This window comes from Prunus avium, chromosome 1, assembly GCF_965620075.1.
Source record: "Prunus avium chromosome 1, drPruAviu1.hap1.1, whole genome shotgun sequence".
Taxonomy (NCBI): Eukaryota; Viridiplantae; Streptophyta; class Magnoliopsida; order Rosales; family Rosaceae; genus Prunus; species Prunus avium.
The window spans coordinates 16,755,974-16,781,818 of record NC_142284.1 but is presented as its reverse complement, the minus strand read 5'-3'; the positions used below and the strand labels follow the sequence as shown (position 1 = coordinate 16,781,818).

The 25,845-nt window shown below is 38.6% G+C and overlaps 2 protein-coding genes across 3 annotated transcripts; both read left to right on the top strand.

The window, feature by feature from the left end:
* The first annotated feature begins 4,869 nt into the window (after positions 1–4,869).
* On the top strand, positions 4,870–11,353 carry LOC110745795 (Got1/Sft2-like vescicle transport protein family). Of its 2 annotated transcripts, none has more exons than XM_021945938.2 (7): positions 4,870–5,019; positions 5,135–5,209; positions 5,302–5,393; positions 5,483–5,563; positions 6,915–7,012; positions 8,535–8,609; positions 11,076–11,353. In XM_021945938.2, coding segments are annotated over exons 2-7 (375 nt in total). In that variant the 5' UTR covers positions 4,870–5,019; positions 5,135–5,181; the 3' UTR covers positions 11,077–11,353. The 2 variants fall into 2 exon arrangements, with proteins under 2 accessions (XP_021801630.1, XP_088103444.1); XM_088247318.1 differs by lacking the exon at positions 11,076–11,353 and adding an exon at positions 8,835–8,977.
* A 980-nt stretch (positions 11,354–12,333) lies between these two features.
* Positions 12,334–13,871, top strand: LOC110745797 (uncharacterized). Its single transcript, XM_021945939.2, has 2 exons — positions 12,334–13,179; positions 13,405–13,871. Exons 1-2 carry the CDS (start codon positions 12,949–12,951, stop codon positions 13,711–13,713), a joined length of 540 nt encoding a protein of 179 aa, XP_021801631.1. The 5' UTR covers positions 12,334–12,948; the 3' UTR covers positions 13,714–13,871.
* Positions 13,872–25,845: the final 11,974 nt, after the last annotated feature.

Genomic DNA, 25,845 nt, shown 5'->3' with positions numbered 1-25,845 from the left:
TTTGTTTCTAAGTTGTTTTCAACCATTCTATCACTGCCAAGTTGTTCCTAAGGCTTCTGAAACTCTTCTAAAGTTCATACCTATCATTAGAACTCATCAAAAACTCAAAATGGAACCAAAATCATAAACACCCACACTTAAAAAATTGCTCTATCCAACCAACCCGAAAATGGAAGTTCAAACTCTTCCAATTTAATTTCCCTAACACTCAAGTGACTCAAATTACTCTTTAAGGGACTAAAATCACACAACCACAAAGTTGAAACCAAAAATTCGAAATTGACTCACCTTTGAGATTTTTTCTTCTTTTCCTCCTATTCTCCATTCTCTTCCTCACCCAAAATTTCATTTCCTTCATCCCCAATCTTATCTTAGTTTATGCAATTAATATCCTTAGCCTAGACTAGGCGACTCACCTCCAATAGATGAACAACTCATCCCAATTTGAGATCAAAATTAGATTTTTGAAGAGAATGTATAAGAGAAGGGTGGAAGAATGAAGGAAAGAATGAAGGTTTGGCTTACACGTTGCCTTCTTCTTTTTTAAAACTCATAATTAAGGTTAAATAAATATATTTTTTTCTTGGGTGTTACAGTTTGTTCAGCAGGAAACAGCCACCGTGACCTTTCATAATCTCACAGAAGCTGAAACGAGTGTGATGGAGCGTTACCTAGGTCTGAAACAGCGGCCTACTGCCTCACAGGTCCTCTAGAGGAATCCAAAGTTCAAGTCACTCTTTGATCAACTTGGCTTTGGACCACAAGCAAGAGATGCATCTGATGTAGCCCTCATGAACATCTCTGCAGAGTCTAGTCCTCATTGCTTCATGGCTCAACCACAATGATCATTTTTGGAAAACGATAATGCTATTGTCTTCACTGACGAAGACATGGAAGTCCCGTATCCAGATCATAGAAGTCCATCAAGAAGTTCTAAGGAGGGTGCCAAAAAGGTGTCGGCTGTATGAATTGAAAATGTACCCAAAAAAGTGGGCGTTCGGAGTTTCATCCGGCAAGTTCTTAGGGTTCCAAGTGCACCAACGAGGCATATATGTGGATCCTGAAAAAACCAGAGCCATAGACTCCCTTGCATCGCCTAGGAATCCAAAGGAATTAAAAAGTTTCATAGGAAGACTGTCATACATTCGGCGCTTCATCCCGGGCCTTGCTACCACAATGAGTGTTTTCAAGCCTTTACTTAAGAAAGGCAAGCAGTATATGTGGAGCGAGGAATGCCAAGAAGCCTATCATCAGGTGCAACAACTGATCACCAAGTTACCCACCATAAAGATGCCTATTCCGGGACTTCCACTCAAGCTTTATTTGGTTGCAACAAACACCGTAGTTGGGCCTTTGCTTGCCCAGGACAACCATGACGGGGAGGAAAGCGCTATTTATTATGTGAGTAGACAGTTAAGGGGAGATGAAACGAGATACCCAAAGACTGAACTCTTATGCGTTGCCCTTGTCTATGCTGCACAGTGACTGCGACATTACTTCCATGCTCACAAGTTATAGCTTATAGTGAAGTCTGATCCCAAAAGGTATTTGCTCACAAGACCGATGTTGTTAGGACGCCTCGCACGTTGGTTGCTACAACTGTCTGAGTTTGATATCACATGCATAACTCCTAGAGCTATTAAGGGAAAAGTTGTGATCGATATGCTGGCCCTGTTTCTTGAAGCAGAGGAGTCCATCCTCTCCAAAGAAGTTCTAGGAGAGCTGCCGGAAATGGTTGCCATTGTCGCGGAGGAGGAACCATGGACCCTCTACTTTGATGGTTCCTTTACATCGAATGGCAGAGGAGCAGGTGTGGTACTCATTAACACTGAGGGGCAAGCCACGACCCTCTCATTTAAGCGAAATTTCCATGTACGAATAATGTGGCGGAGTACGAAGCTTTTGTTATGAGATTGTCTACATCAAAGGAGAGGGGTGTAGAAAATATTAAGATCATTAGTGTTTCAAATTTAGTGCTAAGTCAATTGCAAGGGAGCTTTGCTGTGAAAGAGGCAACCTTGGCCCCATATTGTACATCTGTCGAAAAGCTTATTAGTTCTTTCAAGCAAATTGTGCTGGAGCACATTCCAGGGATCACTAACAAATATGCTGATGCTTTGGCTACATTGGGGTCAAAGCTCTCATTTGTCAAAGAGCAACCCAATATTACTATAATAAAGAAAGACATGCCAGTAGTCGAAGCAATGACTCAGGAGGAGTCGGTGGAAGAAAGGGACTGGGGAAAGGCAGTGAAGGAAAAGTTAGGTGAAGGAAACGACATCAAAGACTTGAAAGACTATGTAATCATCTTTGGAGAACTTTACAGATGTCTCCCGGGAGGTATTTTGACCCGTTGCATAGGGATGACAGAAGCACAAAAGAGGCTGCAGGAGGTACATGATGCCACTTACAGCTTGGAGCCAATAATCAACTTGTATCGGCGCTTGCAACGCAAAGGTTATTATTGGCTAGAAATGAAGAAACAAGCAGCCGAAATTTGAGCCAATTGCCTCTGGTGTTCTACGATACCCTCTATCGAAGAATCTTTCACCATCTCATTCGCGGAGGATTGGAGGGCTCCATACTTGGCATTCTTCATTGAAGGGACTCTACCAACCAAACATGCTCACAAGCTTAAAAAGACAGTAAAAAGGTACTTTGTGGACGGGTCGACTCTTTATCGTAAAGGGTTTAATGGTGAGCCGATAAAATGCTTGGGAGAATCAGAGACACATCAATTCATGCAAGAAATACATGCTGGAGAATGTGGTGAGCACCAGGGAATGAAGAGGCTTCACTGGCAGCTGCTGAGTTTTGGGTACTACTAGCCTACCATGAAGAATGACGCACACAACTTTGTGAAGAAGTGCCACACATACCAAATCCATGTAAATCTAAGCCACAAGCCTCCCTCTCTATTGCAGGACATGCGCACTCCTTGGCCTCTTCATACTTGGGGCCTTCACTTAATTGGGACTATCCATCCACCTTTTGACGGCTACATATGGATCCTCATTGCCACTGAGTATTTCACAAAATGGGTCGAGGCAGTTCCTCTTTGGAAGGCCACGGGGGCTGCTATCTCAAATTTTATTCGGGAATACATCGTGTGCAGGTTTGGAATCCCATACAAAATCATCACTGACAATGGCACGCCTTTTTGTTAACAAGCAAGTAAGCTCGACACTTGGTGGCTACAGTATCAAGTATCTTCGCTCCACGCCTTATTACCCACAGGGAAATGGTCAAGCGGAGGCCACCAACAAGACTTTACTGAGAATTCTGAGCAAAATGGTATATGAGTATGAAGAGGGTTGGAGTGTTCATCTGCCAGATGCCTTATAGGCTTACTGCATCTCTCCAAGAAGTGCCACAGGCTTCTCACCTTATTCACTTGTATACGGGTCCGACGCCATCTCACCTATCGAGATCACCATCCCTACTACGAGAGTATCAGCCGTTAACGACCTTGAATGGGATATGAGGACTGGGGCTTGTTGGACCTAGAAGTTTTGGACGAAAAAAAGGGCGGAGACCGAAAGGAGGACGACACTTTACCACAAAACTGTTGGCCAAGCTTATAACAGGACAGTCAAACCTTGAGCATTCAAGCAAGGAGACCTCATGCTAAAATTTGCTGAGCACGTGAGAAGGCAAATGTCCAAACCTTCCAAGTTTGCCCTGCAATGGGAAGGCCCGTTTGCAGTCAAAGAAGTTTACAGCAGTGGATACTATCGCTTGGTCTCTGTCAAGGAAGGCATGCTAACGGATCCCATTAACGGGAAGTGGCTCAAGCCTTACTACTGCTAAGTTAACCTTGTGCCCCACCCCTTTGTTATTGCATTTCTTTTCATTTTAGATATGAACTCCTTCTATATCCTTACCTTATGTTTTTAGAAAAACTTTTGTAAAATGCACCATTATGGTGACATGGACTTTGCAATGAAAATGAAGGAGTATTTTGAAAAAAATTTGCCCATGGAGTTTTTCCTTTCTATGTTTCAAATTCCCCTTTCTCTAAAAAAAAAAATGCTACTTAGCAGTAAGCATGCCAAGCAAAGTCACTAGGATGGGATCCCAAACTGTTAACAAGTGCCACGCCTAAGCAAAATTACGTAGGATGCCCACGACATCCATGGGTTTCACGAGAATCTTTGTAAAAATCATGCACATATTGGTTTGACCCCTCTAAGGCATGACAAGAGGGTGCATTTTGGGCCAAACAACTAGACAAGCCTTGCAAAAATTGTTAAAGCAATATATAACGAGAATTTTGTGTAAAGATCCTTTCGAAATTTTGGCAGCATGTACCTTTTTAAGGCTACCCACCCTATCAGAAAACTTCAAGCAATTCACAAGAATAAATTCCGCCAACCAAGCAATATATATAAAACAAGCGGGATTACAACATGCCTCGAGTACAAAACCATCCTAAAGCTCAACATGTCTTAAAACTTCAAATGTCAATAACTAATATAGCTCAATTCAAATATCCATATATAGTTATTACCTAATTAAAGTATTACACATGTAAAATAAAATATAAACAAATAAATATATACATAAATGGTTTAGTTTGGTTTAAGTCGGTTTATAAAAGCTCGAAATTATATTAAACTAAACTATATACAGTCCGGTTCAATTTTTAAACCGTTTAATTTTTTCTTAATCAAAACCAATCCAAACTGGTAATTACATTTTGGATCAGCCAATTTCATCAATTCTGCCGGATTGATGCGCACCCCTACCGAAAACCGATTAATTTGAGTTGAACTGAATCACATCACTCAGTTTGGGTTGGACCAGCTAGATCATTCATCATTCACACAAGTGGGCTAACACTAACAGGTTGGTTCTGGGTGGGTCTTTAAAATTGGGTAAGTGGGTATAAAGGTACCCGGAATAAAAAAGAGTCAAAACCACTCTCTTTAGCAAACTTTTAAACTTTCCAGTGGTGAGGAAAAAAACAAAGCATTGAGCTTTCCTCTCCAAATCACCGTTGCTGATGCCCTTCTACAGGTCTCTCTCTCTCTCTCTTCTCTCTCTCTCTCTCATTTCCATTTGGGTTTCTTTTAATTTTGTAGTTATTCCAACTGGGCATTTCATTGGGTTTGATATTCTCTACATATTGCAGTTTGTGCTTTTCGCTTGTTACCATAAATTGGAATTAGAATTCCTAAGATGGCTTATGAATTAACCGAGCAAAAAAGTAAGCAGCGCTTTTGTTTTGTTTTTGTTATTTCACATTATGCATCAGAGAAATGATATGTGGCTCATAACGTTTTTGCTCAAACTTTGCAGAGATTGGGCTGGGTCTCCTTGGGTTTGGTCTATGTTTCACATTTCTCGGTGTAGTGCTTTTCTTTGACAGAGGTTTGCTTGCTCTGGGGAATGTAAGAGTTTTCCTTAATTTGTAATCTTTCTTTGACTTTATGTATAGGACGGGCCTTTCATTTTCTTTTATTTTGTATCTCCAACACAGATATTTTGGTTGACTGGAGTGGCCCTTTTACTTGGCTTCCGTTCGACATGGAATCTCATCACTAGCAAAGCAAACATAAAGGTACTTGGCTTCCGTTAGACTGAACCATTTGTTAGGATGTTTATTTTTAAGTTCTATTTTTTCCATAACTGGTTTAGTTTAGTAGTGTGGTTATGCTAGTATGAAAGCCCAAGGATGATACTAGAGTATCAGCACCAGTGAAGGATCCATGGTTTTTCTTTACTGATGCAAAAAATCAACAGTAAATTCTTTGTTGGGCGTTCTTTTTCGCAATAGGTACAAAAAAGAACTTAGTTTTAGCCTACACTCTTTTTTTGCATTTAGCTGGTGGTCCACAACCTTGTGACAAACAATGACACAAACAAAATTGTAACTTAGTGGGAATATCTTAACTTCTAAACCCCTAAACCTCCTAAACCATACTTAACCCACCAATGTACCTGAGTAAGAACTACATCAATGTCACTCGATTAGTTTGCTTTCCATTTCATTTTCAGATTCCGTTTTTGGGGGCGTGCTCCCCCTAGGTATCCTAAACCCCACTAAACCCTACACCAAGACACCAGCAACCAAAAGGGGTATTCTAGAGCATGAATGTGCGCACTCACAACAGAAATTAATGAAAGGCACAACGTAGAAAATGGAACCTCAAAGTAAACTCTAAGAAACATAAAGAGGCTCAAGGTTGCAAAAGCTTTTACAGATTTCTAAAAACATATATTGTATGAAACCCTAGTTTCCTAAGCCCTAGACATTCCTAAAACATTCAGAAAATCAAATAAGGGAGGTGTGGAAAGTTGTAACCAAAAAAGACTTTAAAATGTAATCCAGTCAAAAGGCGAAACTGACAGGCCAACTCTCTGGACAATTCTGGTAAAACAAAACAAGGAATACATAGAACAAAAACAGGGCTGATTGACTGGCCTCCTAATGGATGATCAATTGGCCCTTGTGATTCTGTCAGAAATTGAATTTTTCAAGTACCATAAAATATCGTTGAGAAAATCTCAACCATTTGAATAGGTACCTTGACCAGTTAAAATTCTACAGAAACATATTTTGCAGAAATTTTGATTTGACATGTTTTCAAAAGCAAACAACCTCAAAACATATTCTAAAATATACAGACAACAAACTATCGACCTAATGCCTAAATATAAGGTATCTAAGTCCAATTCTAAATGACAGATTTAGAAGTTGATACCGTGGATCTACCTGAATATGTATCCTTTCATCTGTTTATAAGATTTGTTGAAAAGTATTTTCAAAATAAGGCATTGATAGGCTTTGAGTAATAACTGGTTATCCATTTTTTAATATGAAAGAACCGGATATCTACATTTTGTGTTGTATAAATTTAAGTTATCTGGTATGAGATAGATCTAATGTTGATTTTCTTTTTCTTCTGCAGGGTTCTGCATCTTTTCTTCTTGGTCTATTTTTCCTTTTCGTTCGGTGGCCAATAGTTGGTATAATCTTGGAAATATATGGTTGTCTTGTTCTGTTTGGGTTAGTTTCTGCTCTCAACATTGTCCGCTGCACTGAATAATATAGTTTCAAGCTGTAGTCAATTTAGATTGTCGTGGGTGTGGATTGAAGTTAGTTCACTTCTAAATCTAGGTGTTCCGAAGTGAGTTTGAAAGACTCCATAGGAATCTTGTAGTAGCAAAACTCTCCAGATAGCCAGAGTTTTTTTTTTTTTTTTTTTTCTGTCAACTCTAGATAGCCAGAGCGAGTCAAATAATCATGTGATTATTAGGAGTTAATTAAAGGATAGAGTTGTAGACTTTGGAGGTGGTGGTATAGTGCAGACTTAAAAGGTTCCCAATCGTTGGAGGTCGACCCTTCAGACCTTCTCTCTCTCACTCACTCATAGGCTTGCACACACAGAAATACAAGTCCATATCTTTGATTTGCATTGTCACTGTGATTTTTTTTTTTTTTTTTTTGGGGGGGATTCCTTTCAAGTTTTAATGGGTTCCAGAATAATCATGTGCAGAGGTGGGGATTTTTTGGAATGAAGAAATGAAAATAGTAACACTATAACTTTTCATTCTGCTAATACAGTGTACAGACCTATAAATTCCGTGTGACAGAGTGACTCAATGATGTTCAGTAAGAATTGTTTTTGGCCCAAACAACTAACTTTCTGAAATTTGAATATGCCATGATGGAGTTGTTTGGGGATAAGTCAGCTTTGATTTATGCATTTAAGTAGTTAGGAGATCTTCATTAACTTCAGCATCATAACAACTTATTCCCAAACCTAATAATAAGTTGTTGACAAAGGTGTTGACTTAAGATTATGTTAGAGGTTGAGCTTCTAGTTTGCACGGATAGTTGGTGACGTAATTTTTCTTGTCCTGCTTGTGTGTTCAGTTTGTATCTCTTAGGTTAGAAGCGTTTCAACCAATCTCACGGTTAACAAATATACAAGGCATTTGTATAATGGAACTCAGTTTTAAGTGGTCGTTTTCCCCCTATATCTTGTTTATTATGGAGAATGTAAGGAAGATTTTATTCTGGAAATCAAAGCATCCATGTGTCATAAGCTGTGCAATTTGGGAATACTGGTACAGTCAAATGGAGTAGAGAGTTCGAAGACATTTTTACTGAGAAATATTATATCCCTTCTGGAAGCTATGTGCTTGTTTTTCCTAATTGGTATTTAATTTTTTTAATAACAAATGTGTATTTGTTTGTTTGTATTATGGTTTTTTTGGATTTTTGGTTTTCCATATATACTAAATTATGCAGTGATTACTAATTTCGAATATGGAATTTAGTCACATGAATATATGATGTGTTTTATGAACCATATAGACCTTACTTCCGCCACAAAAATCCCTATAAATCGGTACACGAAATTTGTCTGACTTTCTCATACTCCATAGTCCATATATAGTTGTGTAGAAGTGTCTCGCTCAACTCCATGTAGTCTGCAAGTATATACAGAAATTTGAGTTGACTACATCCCTTTATTTTTTTTCTGTCAGTTTTGTTGCATTGACTTTTTCTTGTTTTCTTGTAGTCGTTTTTGGCCATCTGTGAAGGCGTTCCTCTATGAAGTTCCAATGTTGGGATGGATCATAAGGTTTCTGTTCTGGTGAGTTGAACTTTATGTTGTTTTATTGCTTAAGATGTTCTATGCTGCAAAGCCGTTTGATTTTCACTGGATGGTCTGCTGACATTGAACCCATAGTTCAATCGTTAGTGTAAAGTAATTGAATTTAACTTCACTTGGTGACAGGACAGCTGAGTCTTAGTTTACTCACAAATTTATCGTTCTCTGATTTTTTTTTTCTTTTCCATTTTTCTTGTTATTATGCAGAGAGATTCCAATTTAACAGTCATGTCTGCCTCCTTTTTTCATCGTAAAGAATACACGTGCACACTAAACACATGCCACAACTTTTTCGAAAGATGTTTACAGTAAAATATGCAACTCTTTGTGTTGTTGTAGAAAACGTTTTGTGGTAAAATTAATATCGGAATTGGTGGGAAAGAAAGTAGTAGGTAGAGTAGGGTGTATACATAATTTATTGGTCCCAATGCAGTTGCTTCCTAATTTCACTAATTTCCTAAGATGGACGGATACGCGGACTTAGGTCCGTATCCCATATCAGATACGCAGTTGGATACGATCTGCATCGGATATGCTCCGATATGTGTTGGATACATGTTGGAGTCAACGGATACGATCCTTGACTAACGGATACGTGTATCCTAGGTTCTGGACACGAGTATCAGACATTTTGGATACGTTTCTAGTCAATCTTGAAGCCAACAAAGAGAGGGAGAAGGAAAGATTCGGAGAGAGAGGAGAGGAGAGGAGAGGAGGAAGAAGAAAAGATAGGACGTACGCTGGTTGCTGCGTGTGAGGAGGGAGAGAGAGAGATGAAGGAGGAGAAGAGAGATTGTGGAAAAAGAAAAAGGAGCTGCACAAGCTCGAGGAAGAAGAAGAAGACGTAATTTTTATTTTTTAATATAAATTCTCAAATGAATGATGTCGTGGTTATAAAAAACATAGATATGTTGACCAAAAATAATTAAAGATCTGTTTATGGGTTTTGGGTCTTAATCAATAATATTAAAATGGGCCTAAAAAGATATGAAACAAGCTATACCGGCCTAACAAATATAAAGAACCAAAAAAGAAAGCTCAAGCTATAATAAAAAAGAAAATGAAAATGAAAAGAAAGCCCAAGAATGATACACTATATTTATAATTTTATGTTATTTAAAACATGTTTTAAATTATATATATTATTATTATTATATTTTAATTTCCGTATCCATGACGTATTGTATCCTAATTTTTGGAGATTTTCCGTATCTCCATATCGTGTCGTATCGTATCGCCATAACCGTATCCGTGTCCATGCTTCTTAGTAGTGAAAGCTTTAAAGAACTAATTTAAGAATTTATAGATGAGATAATTGTAAAAGTTAAAAGTTTGGATCAGGATCCTCTACCCCTTCAAAACTGTACCAAACTATACCTGACTATTCAGTCTATTCTCACTCGTCACATCACATGTATTGTTTATGATGAACAAATTTGGCAGCCATGATTGTTAAAATGAAATCTCTCTGCACAGTTTTTGGATGGACAAGATTAATAATTAGGTACAGTCTGGTAGAGTTGCAAATGGGTAGAGGATGTAAGTCCTCAACGTTTACTTGTTACAAAAGCTATGGTATCTGTTTTCTAAGGGAATATATTGTTTTCTGAAGATTTACTTTTTAATGGTTGAGCATGTAGAATGCATACCTATATTAACAAACTTTCTTGTTCCATATTACTTAAAATACAGTAAATTAATGATAGGTTCCGAAAAATCCCTGTTGATTCGTAAATTTGGACAAAACTGACCTTTAGTTGGCTGTCCTAAGTGCTGAACCATGTCAGGCTGAGCAACTGATTCATGACTTTTTACAACTTCTAAGAATTTTAGTTCTTTTAGGAAATGAATGATTTTTTGAATTTGATAAATTATAGTTTCTTAGGGAGTTATTGGGGTTTAGGTCTGGATAAGATATACAGGTTTAGGTCTGGAGGAGTTAGGGCTTTCATAAATCGTAAGACTAAATCCTAAACCCTAAGCCCCAAAATGGAATCTGAAAATGAAATGGAAGCTATTTAATTGAGTGACATTGATATATTCTTACTGAGTTAGGATTTAGTAGGCACATTCGGATTTAGGGCATTAAAAAAGTTGACAAAAAACAATTGAAAAAGAAAAGATCCAGGCAGATTGCCTGGCCTGGCCGATCACTCGGCTTTGGAACAGCGCTAGCTAAAAATGTGAGAAAAGTTCAGACCTATTGCTGAAAAACACCCCTTTTTGGGACCTCTTGAGAAAGAAACCCGTGGAAATAAGTAAGAAATGTTTCTGGTTTGCAGCATATATGCCTGGATGTGTGAGATTCATGCCCTAGGTTGCAGCAGTTACCAATTTTAACAAATATTGCCACGGTTCCTTTTTGCACAGTCCATAGAAAAAGAAATAATTTATGTTTTGTTTGGAATGGCCATGAACTTCAATATATTATCTTCGTATGACTTGCAGATTCTTGATCTCCTTCAGGACGGGCTTCGGTTGAGCACCCCATTGATACCTGGTGTCTGCTTTTGAAATATCTCATGTCTCATTTTTGTGGTATCATATGGCTTCGTGATTCTATCAGAAGCTGAAGGAGATGTACCAATTGGCTTCTTGTGTGTTGTAGATTTCAGCATCAGACTAGCCAAAAAGAGAAAGAGAGACTACAAATTGGCTTCCTATATAATCAACACTTCCTTTGAGGCCTAACCAAGAAAAAATATATGTTCATTTTATTGTTTATATATTAAATTTTCGAAGCCAAAAGTCGTTTTTGGTCCCTGTAGTTTGGCATTTCAACCACTTTTGATCCTGTAGTTTCAATTCCGTCAATTTTGCCATTGTAGTTTCGTATTTGTAGCAATTCAAGGACATGTTAGTATTCTTGTCAATTTCTTTAACGATGCAAGGGGCAATTTTATCAACCCAAAACCTTTGAGTGTAAAAGCTTGTTTGAAATTCTCCCCATTTCATATTCGGGCTCGAAATTCAACCACTAATCCTAATTTTTGAAGAACCCTAAATCCAAATGACCAATTTCAAGCCCTAATATGAAATTAGGTGAGTTTGAGACGAGCTTCTATGCTCAAGAATTTTGGGTTGACGAAATTGCCCCTTGCACTGTCAAAGAAATTGACAGGAATACTAACTTGTCCTTGAATTGCTACAAATACGAAATTACAGGGTCAAAAGTGGTTAAAGTGCCAAACTACAGGGACCAAAAGTGACTTTTAGCCAATTTTCTATAACAAAATTGACCTCCCCTGCCCTCGCCCCATTCACCTTTGCATCCAACGATCGTACGTAATTCTTCCATTTTTTATGTTGGGTTTAAGCAGGAGGATGCAAGCATCCATAAGTATATTATTGCTTGCTTCATCGACACTGTCACAGGGCCAAAATTCTTGGCTTATTCGAAAGCCGACCACGCCTTGTCTCGTTTACCGTCTTTGACATGGTGCAAGGTCACGCAAGAACTTACATGGACTGATCATGTGCGAGGTCAGACTATCAGGGTCTTACACACACACCATAAGTACGTCATTGTTCAGTTCACACGCCACGCCATCTATAATAGGCGATGGTTTGTAGGTCAAACATTCAAGTCGCTTTACCCAACTTAAATTGTTCAGAGAACTTCAAAATAACTAGGTTTTTCGTGAAAAATGAAAATAGTTTTTGGAGAAGATTCAAAAAATGAAATAGAAACTTTTGGGTTAATTGTAGAAATAACCTCTAAACTATTACCCGAGTTTCACTTTAGTTCATAAATTCATTTCTTGGATCCTATAATCCTAAGCTTCATTTTCTCGTATGTTAGTTCAAAGACTATTGCTACAATTAACCTCTCGAGAATTGTTTGCATACGCAACCGAAAGAGGATTTGATGTCCTTTTGTTTATTAAAGAACATGAATGGGTTAAATTAAAGCTGGCCAAGAGTTTAGCAGGCAAGAAAAAACGAAAATATTAGCTTTAGAGTTGGATAGTGAGATGGTATGTCTAGACTGGTCTTAAATGCTGCCAGGGAGAGTTGGATTTTGAGGCATTAAAGTGATATCTACTTGCCATCTTAAATGCCTGGCCTGCCCTCGTCCTATTAATGTAAGCCAATTTAAGAACACTCTTAAGTAGACAAGCACCCTTTGCATGACCTCTGCAGTCCAAAAAGTTGAGAGGATAATTTTGGATGCCCTACCTACACCATACTTTCTCTTTTGCATTCAAAGTTTCCTCAATTTGGTTTCTCTTCTTCTTCTCTTTTTCTTTTTATTATTTAGTTTTTCAATCACCTCACTTCCTGAAGGATAGCTCAAAGAAGCGAAGAATCCAAGCTAAGTATGGAACTTCCAGAGCTCTCTTTAGCTCCAACACAGGCACAGCCGGTGTTTCAGAAAAGCATTAGTCGTTCTAATAATCCATTGGAATCAGCTGAAAGCAACACTTCTAGGAAGAGGAAGCTTTTCCAAGATCACCAACTCCTGAAGACTGAAGCATCTTTTCAAACAAGTGTTGATCTTCAACTTAAAGACCCCCTACCAAAGGATTGGGAGCAGTGTCTTGATCTTGAGGTCTCTCTCTCTCTCTCTCTCTCTCTCTCTATATATATATATATTGAGGATATGGAAAAATATAGTTTAATTCCTTCACGTGTTATATAAATAATTACTTATATAGGTAGTGTTAATAAAATAATTATTTATATTACAGTACATATGAACGAGTTATATCACGTGATCGTATCTATAAATTTTGTGAAATATTAGTTATCTTAAAAATTATAATCAATTGTGCAGTCAGGAAAAATGTACTACCTAAACAGAAAGACCTCAAGGAAGAGTTGGAACTGGCCTATGGACCAGGCAGTGAACCTTGAGCTGAACATCTCAACCATCTCAGGTTCAAGTTCTGATCAGCGATCCAGCCCAAGCCTAAAGACAATCGAAGAGGCCAAGAATGAGAAGCCACAAAGTAACATGGTGGCTTTGGCTTGTTTCAATTGCCATCTCCTTGTCATTCTCTCCAAGTCTTCTCCTTGTTGCCCCAACTGCAAATATGTCCATTCACTTCCAACTTCCATCCAACCAAATTATAATTCATCTTAAATACAACATTGAGCTGCCATAAAGGCACTAGAAGCTATAGAATCAACCTTTTGAGTTATGCTCATGCATATGTTTGGTTTTCATTAATGTTGTATTCAGAGACTGGTTAATTATAAATTATAATCTATGCATGCAAAGATGTTGTGTAATTTTGTTATTTTTGGTTGATCCTAGTCTTAGTTTGGGAGGTAGAACATTATGAGTTTTAGTTTAAGCTGCACTTAATTAAGGAAAGGATTATCAACGATTTTACCCTTGAACTATGACCCTAATCAAATTAACTTTTCAGTCAATTTAGCACACTAACTTATATAAATAGCCAATTTAGCTCTTACCATCAATTTTTTCGAATTCATCCACTATTTCGTTTGAAAAGTTACATGCTTGGTATATGACTTACTATTTTATTTTAAAAAAATAAATTATTAAAGGACTAATGGAAGATGAAGGGGAATAACTGAAATTGAAAACTGATGAGCAATTTGTTAAACCCTAGATTACGAGGATTAAAATTACCTGGGAGAAGAAGAATGGTCGCCGCATATTTTTTTTTTTTTTTTTTTTTTAAAGGTAAGCGGTGAAATAATTCAATAAGTAATGAAGCAAAAAATTACAGAAGGAGATCAGAGTCTGCTCGATACATAAAGCTCACTTCTCAGTAAAAATTAAAATATATATATATATATATATATATATATATATATATATATATATATATATATATATACATATATTTATCAACTAATTATTTTTATTAAAATTATAAGAATTTACTCAAAGATTTCAAGTGAAGCATTGGATTGTTTAACAAAATATTTATTCAAAGATCCTCTTAAATTTTGAGCAATTCTTCTTCTTTTTTCTTTCTTTGTCTCTTGAAATTTCCAGAAAATTGTTTATTAGGAAACATTTTTTAATTTTTATAATAAACACAACACAATAAAAAATAATAAAACTAATTAACGAAGAACAATAAAACCTGGATTTTGAGCATATTTTCTTCAACTTGAAACTTCCAATTATAAAGAACAATAATCCCAACCAAGTTTTCTGTTGAATCAAATAATTTAAAACAAAAAGTTAATAAAAATATGTATTACAATTTACAAAAAATTTACATCTAGATTCTATATATTATATAAATAAATAAAATTACCTTCAAAGAAAGGCACTTGGTCTAGCTTGTGGATGATTTGTTTTCTAACTTTGTATTAGAGAAGACGAGAATCACCAAAAGAAAAAAAAAATTTGCTTGCGTTATGAACTTCTTGATTGGGTTTTTTCTTCTTCTTTTTATGGCTAAGAAGGTCTGTTGATTACTTGATTTCCCCATGTTTTTTCGATCCTTGTTTTATATTATATTTTAGTTTTTAGAAATTAAGAAAAGAAAAAAATGAGTAGTTATTTTCCATAAAAGTCGGATCCATTATCTGATTTTGTTTTTAAATTTAATTTTTTAATTGTGAATTTACCATATTATCCTCATGTAATTAATAATTTCAATTCTTAATGTTTGAATTAACCAAGGGCATTTTCTGGTATTTTGAATGTTTCACAATTCTCTGCCTTTTGCTTTATATATATAGATTATATAATTAATAAATAATAATTGACTTTACTTAATCTTCAATACGTTTCTTGAGATTGAGAATATTAAAAGTGATTGAAGATTGATTTGGCTTCCTCTTTGGTACAGGTACGGTTTGGATTCTCCTTTTTATTTCTTTTATTATTATTTTGTTTTTTATATACACATATACATAGGCTTAAAAAAAAAAAAAATGGGCCCCTCCTCAGCTTTGGGCCCGGGGCTGTAGCCCTGGTAGCCCTGGGCCAAGGCCGGCTCTGTGGGCAAACTAAATCATTGCCGCAAAAGGATAGAATAGGAAAGTATGGGAGAGAGACTCATCTGGATGATCGCAGAAAAGGCACCTAGCGACATCAAGCGACACCCCTTTATGGGACAATTTTTCTCTGGTAGGCAGGATGTCAAGGAAAGTCCGCCAACCAAACAATCGCACTCTGGCCAGAACATGAATATTCCAGAGTTTCTTCCATACTCTAGAGGGAAACCCAACGAAACTCTCACTACTAGACGTGCCCAAACCATCATCAGCCAACAAGAGTTGACGGGTCACCTCATAGGCACTACTAAGAGAGAATAAACCAGTTGACAGGACCCGTCCCGAATTCCTCGAAATCCGTGACGAATCCTGTGGTATTTTCGACATCAAGCTGATGTTGGGCCCACTTACTAACGATATAGCATTTTTTTCAAATCAAGGAAAAGAGGGACGAGATTTTCTGCCGAAATTTCGGCAGAGTCTCCCCTGAAAAACAAACATTTACCAAATTTTTCACCTGTAAATATCACAATGTAAAATCTCCCAACTGACAGCATGCACAATAGAAAAGCCATAACGATTAATACCAATATAGTTCTCATTTAAACTTCATAAAATCATAGACGGGACAATTGAACAGAAATGTGTGACATAAAATCATAGTCAATCTACCCAGACACATAAGGTAGATAATGCATAACTTTAATAGTTTTTTTGTAGCGGCATCTAGGTTAAATCCCAGGCTACCTACGTACCCTTTTGTGAGAGATCAAGCCACACATAGTTCTTAAATCAACAATCACGATTCAGATAATATACGAGTATTTAAAGTAATGCCAACAATCAAATTTAGATTCAATTTCTAAACTATCAATCACCAAACTATCAATCAGACGTTCATACCCAATTAGATACTCACAAAGCACCAGTTCAAGAATCACAACCCGAAACGAATTCACATATACATATATTTAATATGTATGTAACCACATGGAGGAATCCTCAACAACCAAGTGGCCAAGGACGAGCCGTCCATCCGAGGAACTGGGCTAACCAGCACGCACAACAGAATCCTCAATACTCGTGCGCTTGTAACAAGTCCTACCTGTGCAGACTACCCAACTATCCATTTCCATGCATCCAAGTATCCATGTCCAATGTTTCCAAGTATTAGTATCCAAGGGGAGGTACATATGATAGTACACATAATGTACCGGGGAAAACAATCCAACACGGGAATCGTTTGACTGAACCACACAAAGGAATCCTCAACAACCATGTGGCCAGGGACGAGCCGTCCAACTAGGGGACTGGGCTCACCAACACGCACAACAGAATCCTCAATACTCGTGCACCTGTGACAAGTCCTACGTGCGCACATTACCCCACTAAGGGTCTACGATAATACCCCGTCAAGGGTGACCGGGTTCCAACATACCCAAACCATACCCACAGTTTTCCAAGTATCCATCTGTAGGGGTTTTTTATTCCAGCAACCTGACGAATGGGCTTGGACTGCCGTAAGAGGAAGACAAACAAAATTCCCCAATGCATGAGTTCAAGAACTAGGCTTCCAAAAGAGTTTTGAAAGGCTTTCTGAAACCTTAAAAAAAATACTTTTGGGTTCTTTTCACCAATAACCAAATAAACGTGACAAGTTGATAAGGGGCTTGGCTTGAGAAGCTTGTGGCATGGGAGCTAAGCCTTCACAAGTTTAGCAATTTGAGAGAGAGATAAAAGCATGAATTTCTTTCAGAAGTAAAAGGCTTAGAGTGGAAAAAGGAAAATTCGAAGGATTTCTATTTGAGAAAGAGAGAAAAACAAGGGAAATAAAAGATGGGGTGTCTAGAGTAAATTCCAGTTTTGCTTGACAAAGCTTGGTCCTGCTCTGGAATGGTGATTTTCTGGGTAAAGGAAGCTCTCTTTTATAGGCATTTAGAACCCTAATTTCGTCAATCCATTCCCACTTTTCCTTTGCTTTTTTTCATTTACTCCCTTTTGGTGCAATTTCTCCAACCAGAGTGTATGGGTCACAAGCTCTTTGTGGTTCCAAGGTTTTTTTGAGCGGCTGGACCTCCCCATGGGGGTGAGGTGCCACTTGCTTTCCTTCTTGGTTTTCAAAATGGAGCTTACAGAGGAAAAGAGAATGGGTAGATTCATTTGTCCAAGGGGTACTCCTCTCACATATATAGATTTCCTTTGGTCCCTGCTATGGCTCCTCGTTGACCATCTTGGAATTCTGACAGGGGTGGAACACGATGCTAGATTTTTTACAAAGCGCTGAGCTGGGCTTTGTGTACAGTATTGGGTTATTGGCATGCTACTTCCAGCATCCAATGGGTTTTCGTCAAGTTGCTGGAAATAGCCTATTTGTTTTATTTTGGGCATTTTACTTATATGGGTTTTTACTTATATGGGTTTGTAAAAGAGAGTTGATAGCAAGGTACACCCCACAGCAAAACGGAGAGTGCGAACGAAGAAATCGAACCATTGTCGAGATGGCAAGAAGCATGTTGAAGGCAACGGGTCTGCCAAATGCATTTTGGGCTGAAGCAATTCATATAGCAGTGTTTATTCTTAATCGGTCTCCAACCAAGGCAGTTAAAGATAAGACTCCTTTTGAAGCATGGCATCATTTTAAACCAAAGGTGGATTTCATCAAGATTTTGGGCAGCATTTTATATGCACATATCCCTTCTCAAAAGAGAGAAAACTTTGATGAGAAAGGTGAGAAATACTCTCTTGTGGGCTATAATGATCAGTCCAAACCATACAGATTAATTGATCCAAGAATCAATAGTTTGGTAACTTAAGGCATAGAAAAGAACTTACTTGAGAGAACATTCCTCGCCCAAATTCACAATCACTTGTTTAAAGTCTAACTTAGGGCACAAGTTATCTATTTTTCATAAGTCTGTTAGGATTTTTACTACTAATAGTGGCACGCTTGCACACTAAACAGAGTTGACATGTTGACCATCCATGATTTTCGGGTCAATGGGGATTTTCACCCTACCATCACAGGAACAACAAAACGGGTGAAACAATTTCGCTACAAAAAAACAAATTGCCATAAGAACTTTATAATATGCAGAACGATCAAACAGCTCATCCTTGAAATTAAAATCAAAATTGAAAACTAAATCTAAACCACCTTGATGGCCTTAAATTTAACAGAATAAATCATCTACCTCAGCCCCCATTTCAATTTAGAAGCCATAATTCGACAAGCCTAATTTAACAGAAAAAACCCTAAATTCAATTTAGGGAGCAATTGTTTTTGTTTTACCTACAACAATAAGTTAACCGGTAACCAACAAGCAATGGTGTGGATTACTTTACATGCCCGAACTACTCATCCAACGGTCCTAAGAAATGGCGAATCCATGCGCCAAGCGCACCATAGAATTTTCGCTACAAGACATTCAAATGCGAGAGGGCCCTTGATATTATTTGTCCATTTGAAAAGTACTTGTTGTAATAACTTGATCCTAATTTAATTTTTAATTATTAATTTATTCTGGTAAAAGACTATGCTACCCCTGAAATATTTTATTAGTATAAAAGTTGACTTTTTGTACGAGAAGGAATTTGGAAATTTTAATTGGACCACTGCATATGGCATGTTGAGATGAGTCCGTAGACACGTAATGAGCTCGAATAGGAGCCGTAACAAAGAAGTTGCGATAAAAAATAATCCAGTGGCAAACTTGTAAATATTTTGAAGTTGGATTTTTTTAAAACCGGAACTTTCTCTCTCCTCATGCGCAACCTGTTCTCTCTCTCTCTCTCTCTCTCTCTCTCTCTCTCTTCGATTCTCTCTCTCCATTCGAACGGGCTCGAGCCCACGATCACGAACCACCACTTTTCCTGGCCAGAAAACTCAAGTCTTGCTGGCGGTATCGACTAGTTCGAACTGGTTTCTTTCCGCCGCGGCACCGCTCCAACTACGGCCCATTTCCGACGAATCAGGTGAGATTTCTTCCTCTTTTTCCACGCTCTAGCTGCCTGTTGGGTAGGATTTGAACGATATTTGGGTTTAGGAGTCCAATTTTGAAACTTAGGTTTTGGCTGGATTTCAAATCGAAATTCCGACCGGTTGCCGTCCAAATTGGACCTCCCCGTAGTTGAATAAAATGATCCCCATAGGGTCCCGGTTTTACTTTTTGAGAGATTATCGCTTATTGAGTCTCGGGTCTTTCCAGATCGTTTTAAACTGCTAGGAATGTTTAAATGGGCTTAGGAATTGTCTTAAACTGAGTACACGCACTTTTAGAAACTGGGGGTCAGGGTTTTGGATTAAATAATTATATTGAGCAATTTTATTAATTAAATATTTTAATGGCTTAAGTCAGGTACCCGGGCACCGTCACACCCGCAGGAGGGACCCTCAAAGGGTCCATCTAGGTCGGACGCACAGTGAGTGGACTTTTGTTTTATAAATGATTTTTAAGTAATTAAACTTGCATTGTTTGATTTTAATAAATTGTTTAAGATTATCACTTTTCAAGCATGAGTAATGGAATTTAAATATTTTATTGTATGTTTCAAATGTGAATGGCTTGGAAAGTAGAAATATGAGGCAACAACAGGATTAAAGTTTTGATGAGAAATAAAATTATGGTTTTTCAAAATAAGCTTGTATATTTCTTTAAAAACCACCATAGGTACCCAAGTTGCCTCCGGTTATAAAGTTGCCTTCGGATATGTCAACTCGTTTGACTATTGCCCTAGGAGTCTTAGAGATATCCAGACCGTGCAGAGCGAGGAATGCGGATTAGGTTGACTAAGTGTCCCTTGAATCCTGCGAGGAATTGCGGCTCGGGTCGACTTTGTGTTACCGAGGCCTGCAAGGACGTGTCATATTATGTGACACCACCAATTAACGAATAATGTGTGAATTGAACGGTAAATTATGGAATTGACAGATATATGATGGGTACACCTAGGTGGAAAAGAAATCTTTATTTTTCAATGCTTTAGAGCAGTTTGATGATTTGTATAAATGTGTGAATGACTATATAAATATAGATATGCATTAATGGTTTTGTACAAATATAGCATATAAATTTAGTTAAGTTTCTAAATGTTTTAATAGTGAGGTTAGTATGTTGATATCTTATTTTCTAAAAGCTTTATTTTTGTCCACTCACATTTTTGAATGTTTTGCGCCCCCAGGTAGTAATCGTGTACCAAAGCGCCACCACCGGGCAGATACCACACTCTGCTCCATCCTTTTACTGTGTAGGTTTTCTATGTAGTTGAACTTTACTTGTAAATTAATCCAGTTAGTTTTGCTCTGAAAATTGTCCTAGGATTTTTGTAAGGCTTGAGGCTGTATGCTTCCGTTGGTGAATTTGCTAGATTGGGATTGATTAAGCATGCTGGTGGTTGAGATTATAAATGTGTGTTTGACAGGTGATTAATTTTGGGAATTGACTATTTACAGGGGAGACTTTGCCGAATTTTCGGTAGAAGTCAACCTTGAAGTCAATTTTAGTTTTGGTTAGATGGGCAATTTAGTCAAGTGTGTTCGGCATCTGCCATGTGTCGAGCATGCACAAGGTCCGGCTCAAATTTCAAAGTGGAGTTTGGGTCGGGTCCTGTTAACTTGGTATTAGAGCATTATGTTTAAATTCCTGTAGACTCTACACTTTGTGTGCAATCCGGATTTAATAAATTCCTGTTTCTTGTGACAGAATCATGTGCCCTAAGAGTAGTGGCATTCGTAGAGGGACTCGGCAGTCGTCCCAATTCCGGGGACAGGATCCCCCACCCGAACCGAAAAATTACCTGATTCCTGAGCCGGCACCGGAACCTGCTGAGCAGTCGTTTGTTGGAGGTCCAGCAGGGGCTGTATGGGTGATGCCCACTTTACCGGTTGATCCAAACTTTCAACAGACACTAGAGTTACTGACTTAGGCTTTATTAGGACCGAGCATTCCAGAGATCCATCTTTGAATTATACTGATCAGGCTAGAAGAATTGGGGCAACAGAGCTTGATGGTGATGGTGATCCTACGGTGGCAGAAGAGTGGATAGAAAAGATGGAAAGCATTATGGATGTTATTGATGTTCCATAGAAGCGTAGAGTGGTCCTAGCTACTTTCTTCCTGTCTAGGGATGCCAGATATTGGTGGGAGTAACTCAGAAGACGGTATCAGGATCTGTCAGTTATTACATGGCCAGTATTCCGGACTGCATTTGATGAGCAATTTTACCCACTAGCCTACCAAAATATGAAGATTGAGGAGTTTCTTCAGCTAGAACAGGGTAGTATGACAGTGTTGGAATATGAGAAGATATTCAATGAATTGTCCAAGTAGTGTGCACCATTAGTGGCGGATGAGAGAAAGAAGTGTAAGTTGTTTACCAAAGGATTGAAGGCATCCATCTGCGACATCGTGGTGGGATAGCATCTAGTTAATTTTGGAGATCTGGAGATGTCTACTTCATTGATTGAGAGTAGTCAGATGATGGTCTAAGGACGAGATGATTCCCGTAGATGGCAGTATGACATGGGTGGTCCCAGCCAAGGGTCATCCAAGCGAGGTAGTTTCAACTCCGGATCGTCCAGTGGCCGTAGCTATGGAGATTTTCGAGCTGGAGTCAGTTCCAGTGGAGGGTCCAATCAGAGTGGGAGTTCTGGACCCCGTTCTGGAGGTGGTACAGCCAGAGGTTCAGGGAGGCAGCTACAGTCAGTTTTTAGTGGGAGAAATTGTTCCCAGTGCACTTTATGCTGCAAGTACCATACTGGGCCTTGTCAATAGTAGAGGTGTCAAACGGGTCGTGCCGTGCTAGCCCGTCCCATTTAAACTCATACTTTTAACGTTTTCATGTTGGGTCGTGCCGGCCCATTTAGTAAAATCATTGATCCGGCCCGGCCCAAAGCCCATGTCCACATTGAAACGAGTCGGGCTCGTGTCATACTTGGGATGTCACCATATGATGCTTTGTATGGAAGACAATGTAGGACTCCATTGTATTGGGATAAAGTGGGTGAGCAAAGATTAGAAGTATCTGAGGATATTGAGGCGACCAAGAAACGGGTGGAACTTATTAGAGAAAGACTCAAGGCAGTCCAGGATCGACAAAAGAGTTATGCCGACAATAGGAGAAAAGATCTTCAGTTTGAGGTTGGTGATTGGGTGTTCTTAAAGTTGTCGCCTTGGAAAGGTGTTGTCAGATTTGGGAAACAGGGGTGTAGGGTTTGTAAAGAACCCTAGAAAAAACACCCTAGGTTCCTTTCACCAATCAACCAAATAAACGTGACAGATTCGCAATGGAATGGCTTGGGTTGAGGAGCTTGTGGCATGGGAGCTAAGCCTTCACAAGTTTAGCAATTTGAGAGAGAGAGAGAGAGAGAGAGAGAGAGAGAGAGAGAGAGAAAAGCCTGAACTTCTTACAGAGAGAAAAGGTTCAGAGTGGGGGAAGAGGAAAATTAGGATGATTTCTATCTTAGGAAGAGATAAAGCAATGGAAGTAGAAGATATGGTGTCTTGAGTGAATTTTCAATCACTTGACAAAGCTCGGTCGCACTCTGAATGATGGTCCTTTGCTCGGTAGAGGAAGCTCCCTTTTATAGGCATTTAGAACCCCAAATTTATCACAACATCCCCCTCCCTTTTCCTTCGTTTTCTCCCATTCGTTCTTATTTGGTGAAATTTCCCCAGTCTCAGCACATAGGTGCCAAGCCCTTTGGGGTTCTGAGATCTTCATGCAGCTGGCCTTCTTCATATGGGTGAGGCGCCACCCACTTTCTTTCTTGGTTTTCTACTTAGAGCTCACAGAGGAAAGGAGAGGGGATGATGTGTTTGCCTAATTGGTATTTCTCCTATACGTATGAATTTCCTTCAGATTTTGCAATGACCCCTCATTGACTCTGTCATGAAGCTTTGACAAGGGCTGAACATGATGCTAGATATTTTATAAGGCGCTGGGTTGGGCATCTTCTAAGGTATTGGGTCATTGGCACTCTATTTCCAGCGGCCTGTGAGTTTGGTTTCGTCAAGTTGCTGAAAGTAGTTCATTTGCTTCGTTTTTTGACAAGGTGTTTGATGCTTTAACTAATGTGGGTTTTTTAAGTGTTGCAGCAGACCAATAGATATTCTCCTAAGGCATTGGATCACTTTTCTCTCTCTCATGCTTACCCATGTGCTTGGGCCCAAGACATGGGCTTGAGTTTTTGGGGCTCCCAAGCAACCCAAAACTTCCATCCCTTGAACCCTCAATGGGCCTCATGAGTGCTTGTACCAATCCATACCACAACCACCCTGGATATTTACGTGGCTTGGGCCCCCTTAAGCCTATAGCATGGCTTGGCATTAGAATAGCGCTCCTTCATGCTTGTACTTGAGTTCTATTATGCCATAATAAGCTATGACTGGGCCAAATAGCACTTGATAGGTCAGTAAGCGTGAATTTATAGAGCCGGTGCGTTTTGACCCTTTTGCGTGGTGGGTGCTTGTGTTTGCTTGGTGTGGCGTGTGGCCCACAACTTGTGCAGGTGCGTCCAACAAGTTCTCATATGTCCCAGTTAGGCTCCTCTTGTGGTTAAATATTTGTGGTGGGCTAAGAATAAGCCTGGACCCAGCCTTTGGATTTTTGAGTCTCAACAGGAGGAAATTAAGCCCTCATTACATTGGGCCATATGAGATTTTGGAGCGTGTAGGCCCAGTAGCATATAGACTTGCTTTGTCATCAAAACTGTCTCGGTTGCATGATGTATTTCATGTTTCTATGCTCCGGAAATATGTTCCAGATCCTTCTCATGTCCTAGAATCTCAACCAATATAATTGAAGGATGCTTTGAGCTATGTTGGTACAAATTTTGCACATATCGATGTTGAAATAAATTTTTTATTATTTTAAAACCATTGACTGTTAATATAAATATTGTGTAACTCACAAAATATCACAAAAAAAAGGTTGGTGTAGTGGTTTGTGAATGAGTCCTCCCTCCTTTAAGAGTCAAGGTTTGAGTCTCTTCAAGCATACTAAATTTCCTGTTTTTTTTAGGTTGAGGGCAACATAGATGGCTAGTCAGTAGCCGGCGAGGGACGGCGGTGGTTGGCCGGAAGTTGGTGGTGATGGCTGGCCGGAAGTTGGCGGCGGCGGTTGGCCAAAAGCTGGCAGCTGTGGCTGGCCGGGAGGAGCTAGCAGCTGTGGCTGACAGGGAGGAGCTGGCCGATGGACGATGTCGATGGTAGCTGGGTGGCGGCAACAGGCCGGCGATGGGCGGCTAGTCGGAAGGGGGATTGCTGAAGGTGGACATGTGACATAGTGTGCTTGACTTAGAAGGAGTGGCATTTTGTGTAATTTTGATATTTTTAAATTACATTATTGTAAAATTAGGTACTACTTTTTGGTCTTTGGCCTTATGCTAATTAAATGAAATTGTATTCCTATCTTCCAAATTAGTAAACTATATGGTGTCTTAAAATAAAAGCTCCCTTTATTAAATGGGTAGAGTTCGAGTTTAATTTTCACCAAAATAGTTTTCATAAAGTAATTGACAAAATTCGACATACATAAATCCAAGTACTGAAATATTTAATTGCCAATTGAAATGATAGAAATTTGGGCCCGTTCGATAACGTTTTAAGAGGTTGTTTTCATTTTCAGAGAACAAAAATGAGGCAAAAACACGTTCGGTGGCCCAAAAACAAAAAACACTGAGAATGTTTTCATAAAATGAAAACAAGTTCATGTGTACTTTCTATTTTTGTTTTTTGTTTTCAAGGGCCATTTTCTGTTTGGTATCATTTTCTGTTTTTGGATATAATTAGGGCCCGTTTGGTATCATTTTCAAGGGCCATTTTCTGTTTTTGTTTTCTGTTTTCACGTGAAAACGTGTTCAGTGGGTTATTTTGAGAAACAAGCTAAAATTGTTTTCTGAGAATGAAAATGAAAGTATGAATAAATGTTGAAAACGCCAGAAAGTCGTTTTCATTCTCGGCGTTTTTGTTTTCAGTCTCTCCGAATCAAAGCCAACTCTCCTCCGTCACCCGTCACTTGAGCAAACAATCCAATCAAATTATATCCAAAACAATCAAATCTCCTCATTCCAGCCATAATCAGCCCCAAAATTTCAAGGAAAAAAAAAACTCAAAATCACACAAATCTACAACTAAGAAAAAAAGACAGAGAGGAAGAAGAAAAGAAAAGAAAAAATACAGAGAGGAAGAAGAGAAAGAATCAGAAAGAGGGAGAAGAAAGGAGAGAGAGAGAGAGAGAGCGAGAGAGAGAGAGAGAGAGAGAGAGAGAGAGAGTTGTAGAGGGAGAGATG

Excerpts from the sequence above, each read along its gene's own strand:
- LOC110745795 (XM_021945938.2), top strand. The coding sequence starts at position 5,182 with ATGGCTTATGAATTAACCGAGCAAAAAA. Across the intron at positions 5,394-5,482 it reads GTTTGCTTGCTCTGGGGAAT|ATATTTTGGTTGACTGGAGT; the intron begins GTAAGAGTTTTC and ends TCTCCAACACAG. Across the intron at positions 5,564-6,914 it reads CTAGCAAAGCAAACATAAAG|GGTTCTGCATCTTTTCTTCT; the intron begins GTACTTGGCTTC and ends TTTCTTCTGCAG.
- LOC110745797 (XM_021945939.2), top strand. The coding sequence starts at position 12,949 with ATGGAACTTCCAGAGCTCTCTTTAGCTCCAACACAGGCACAGCCGGTG. Across the intron at positions 13,180-13,404 it reads AGCAGTGTCTTGATCTTGAG|TCAGGAAAAATGTACTACCT; the intron begins GTCTCTCTCTCT and ends TCAATTGTGCAG.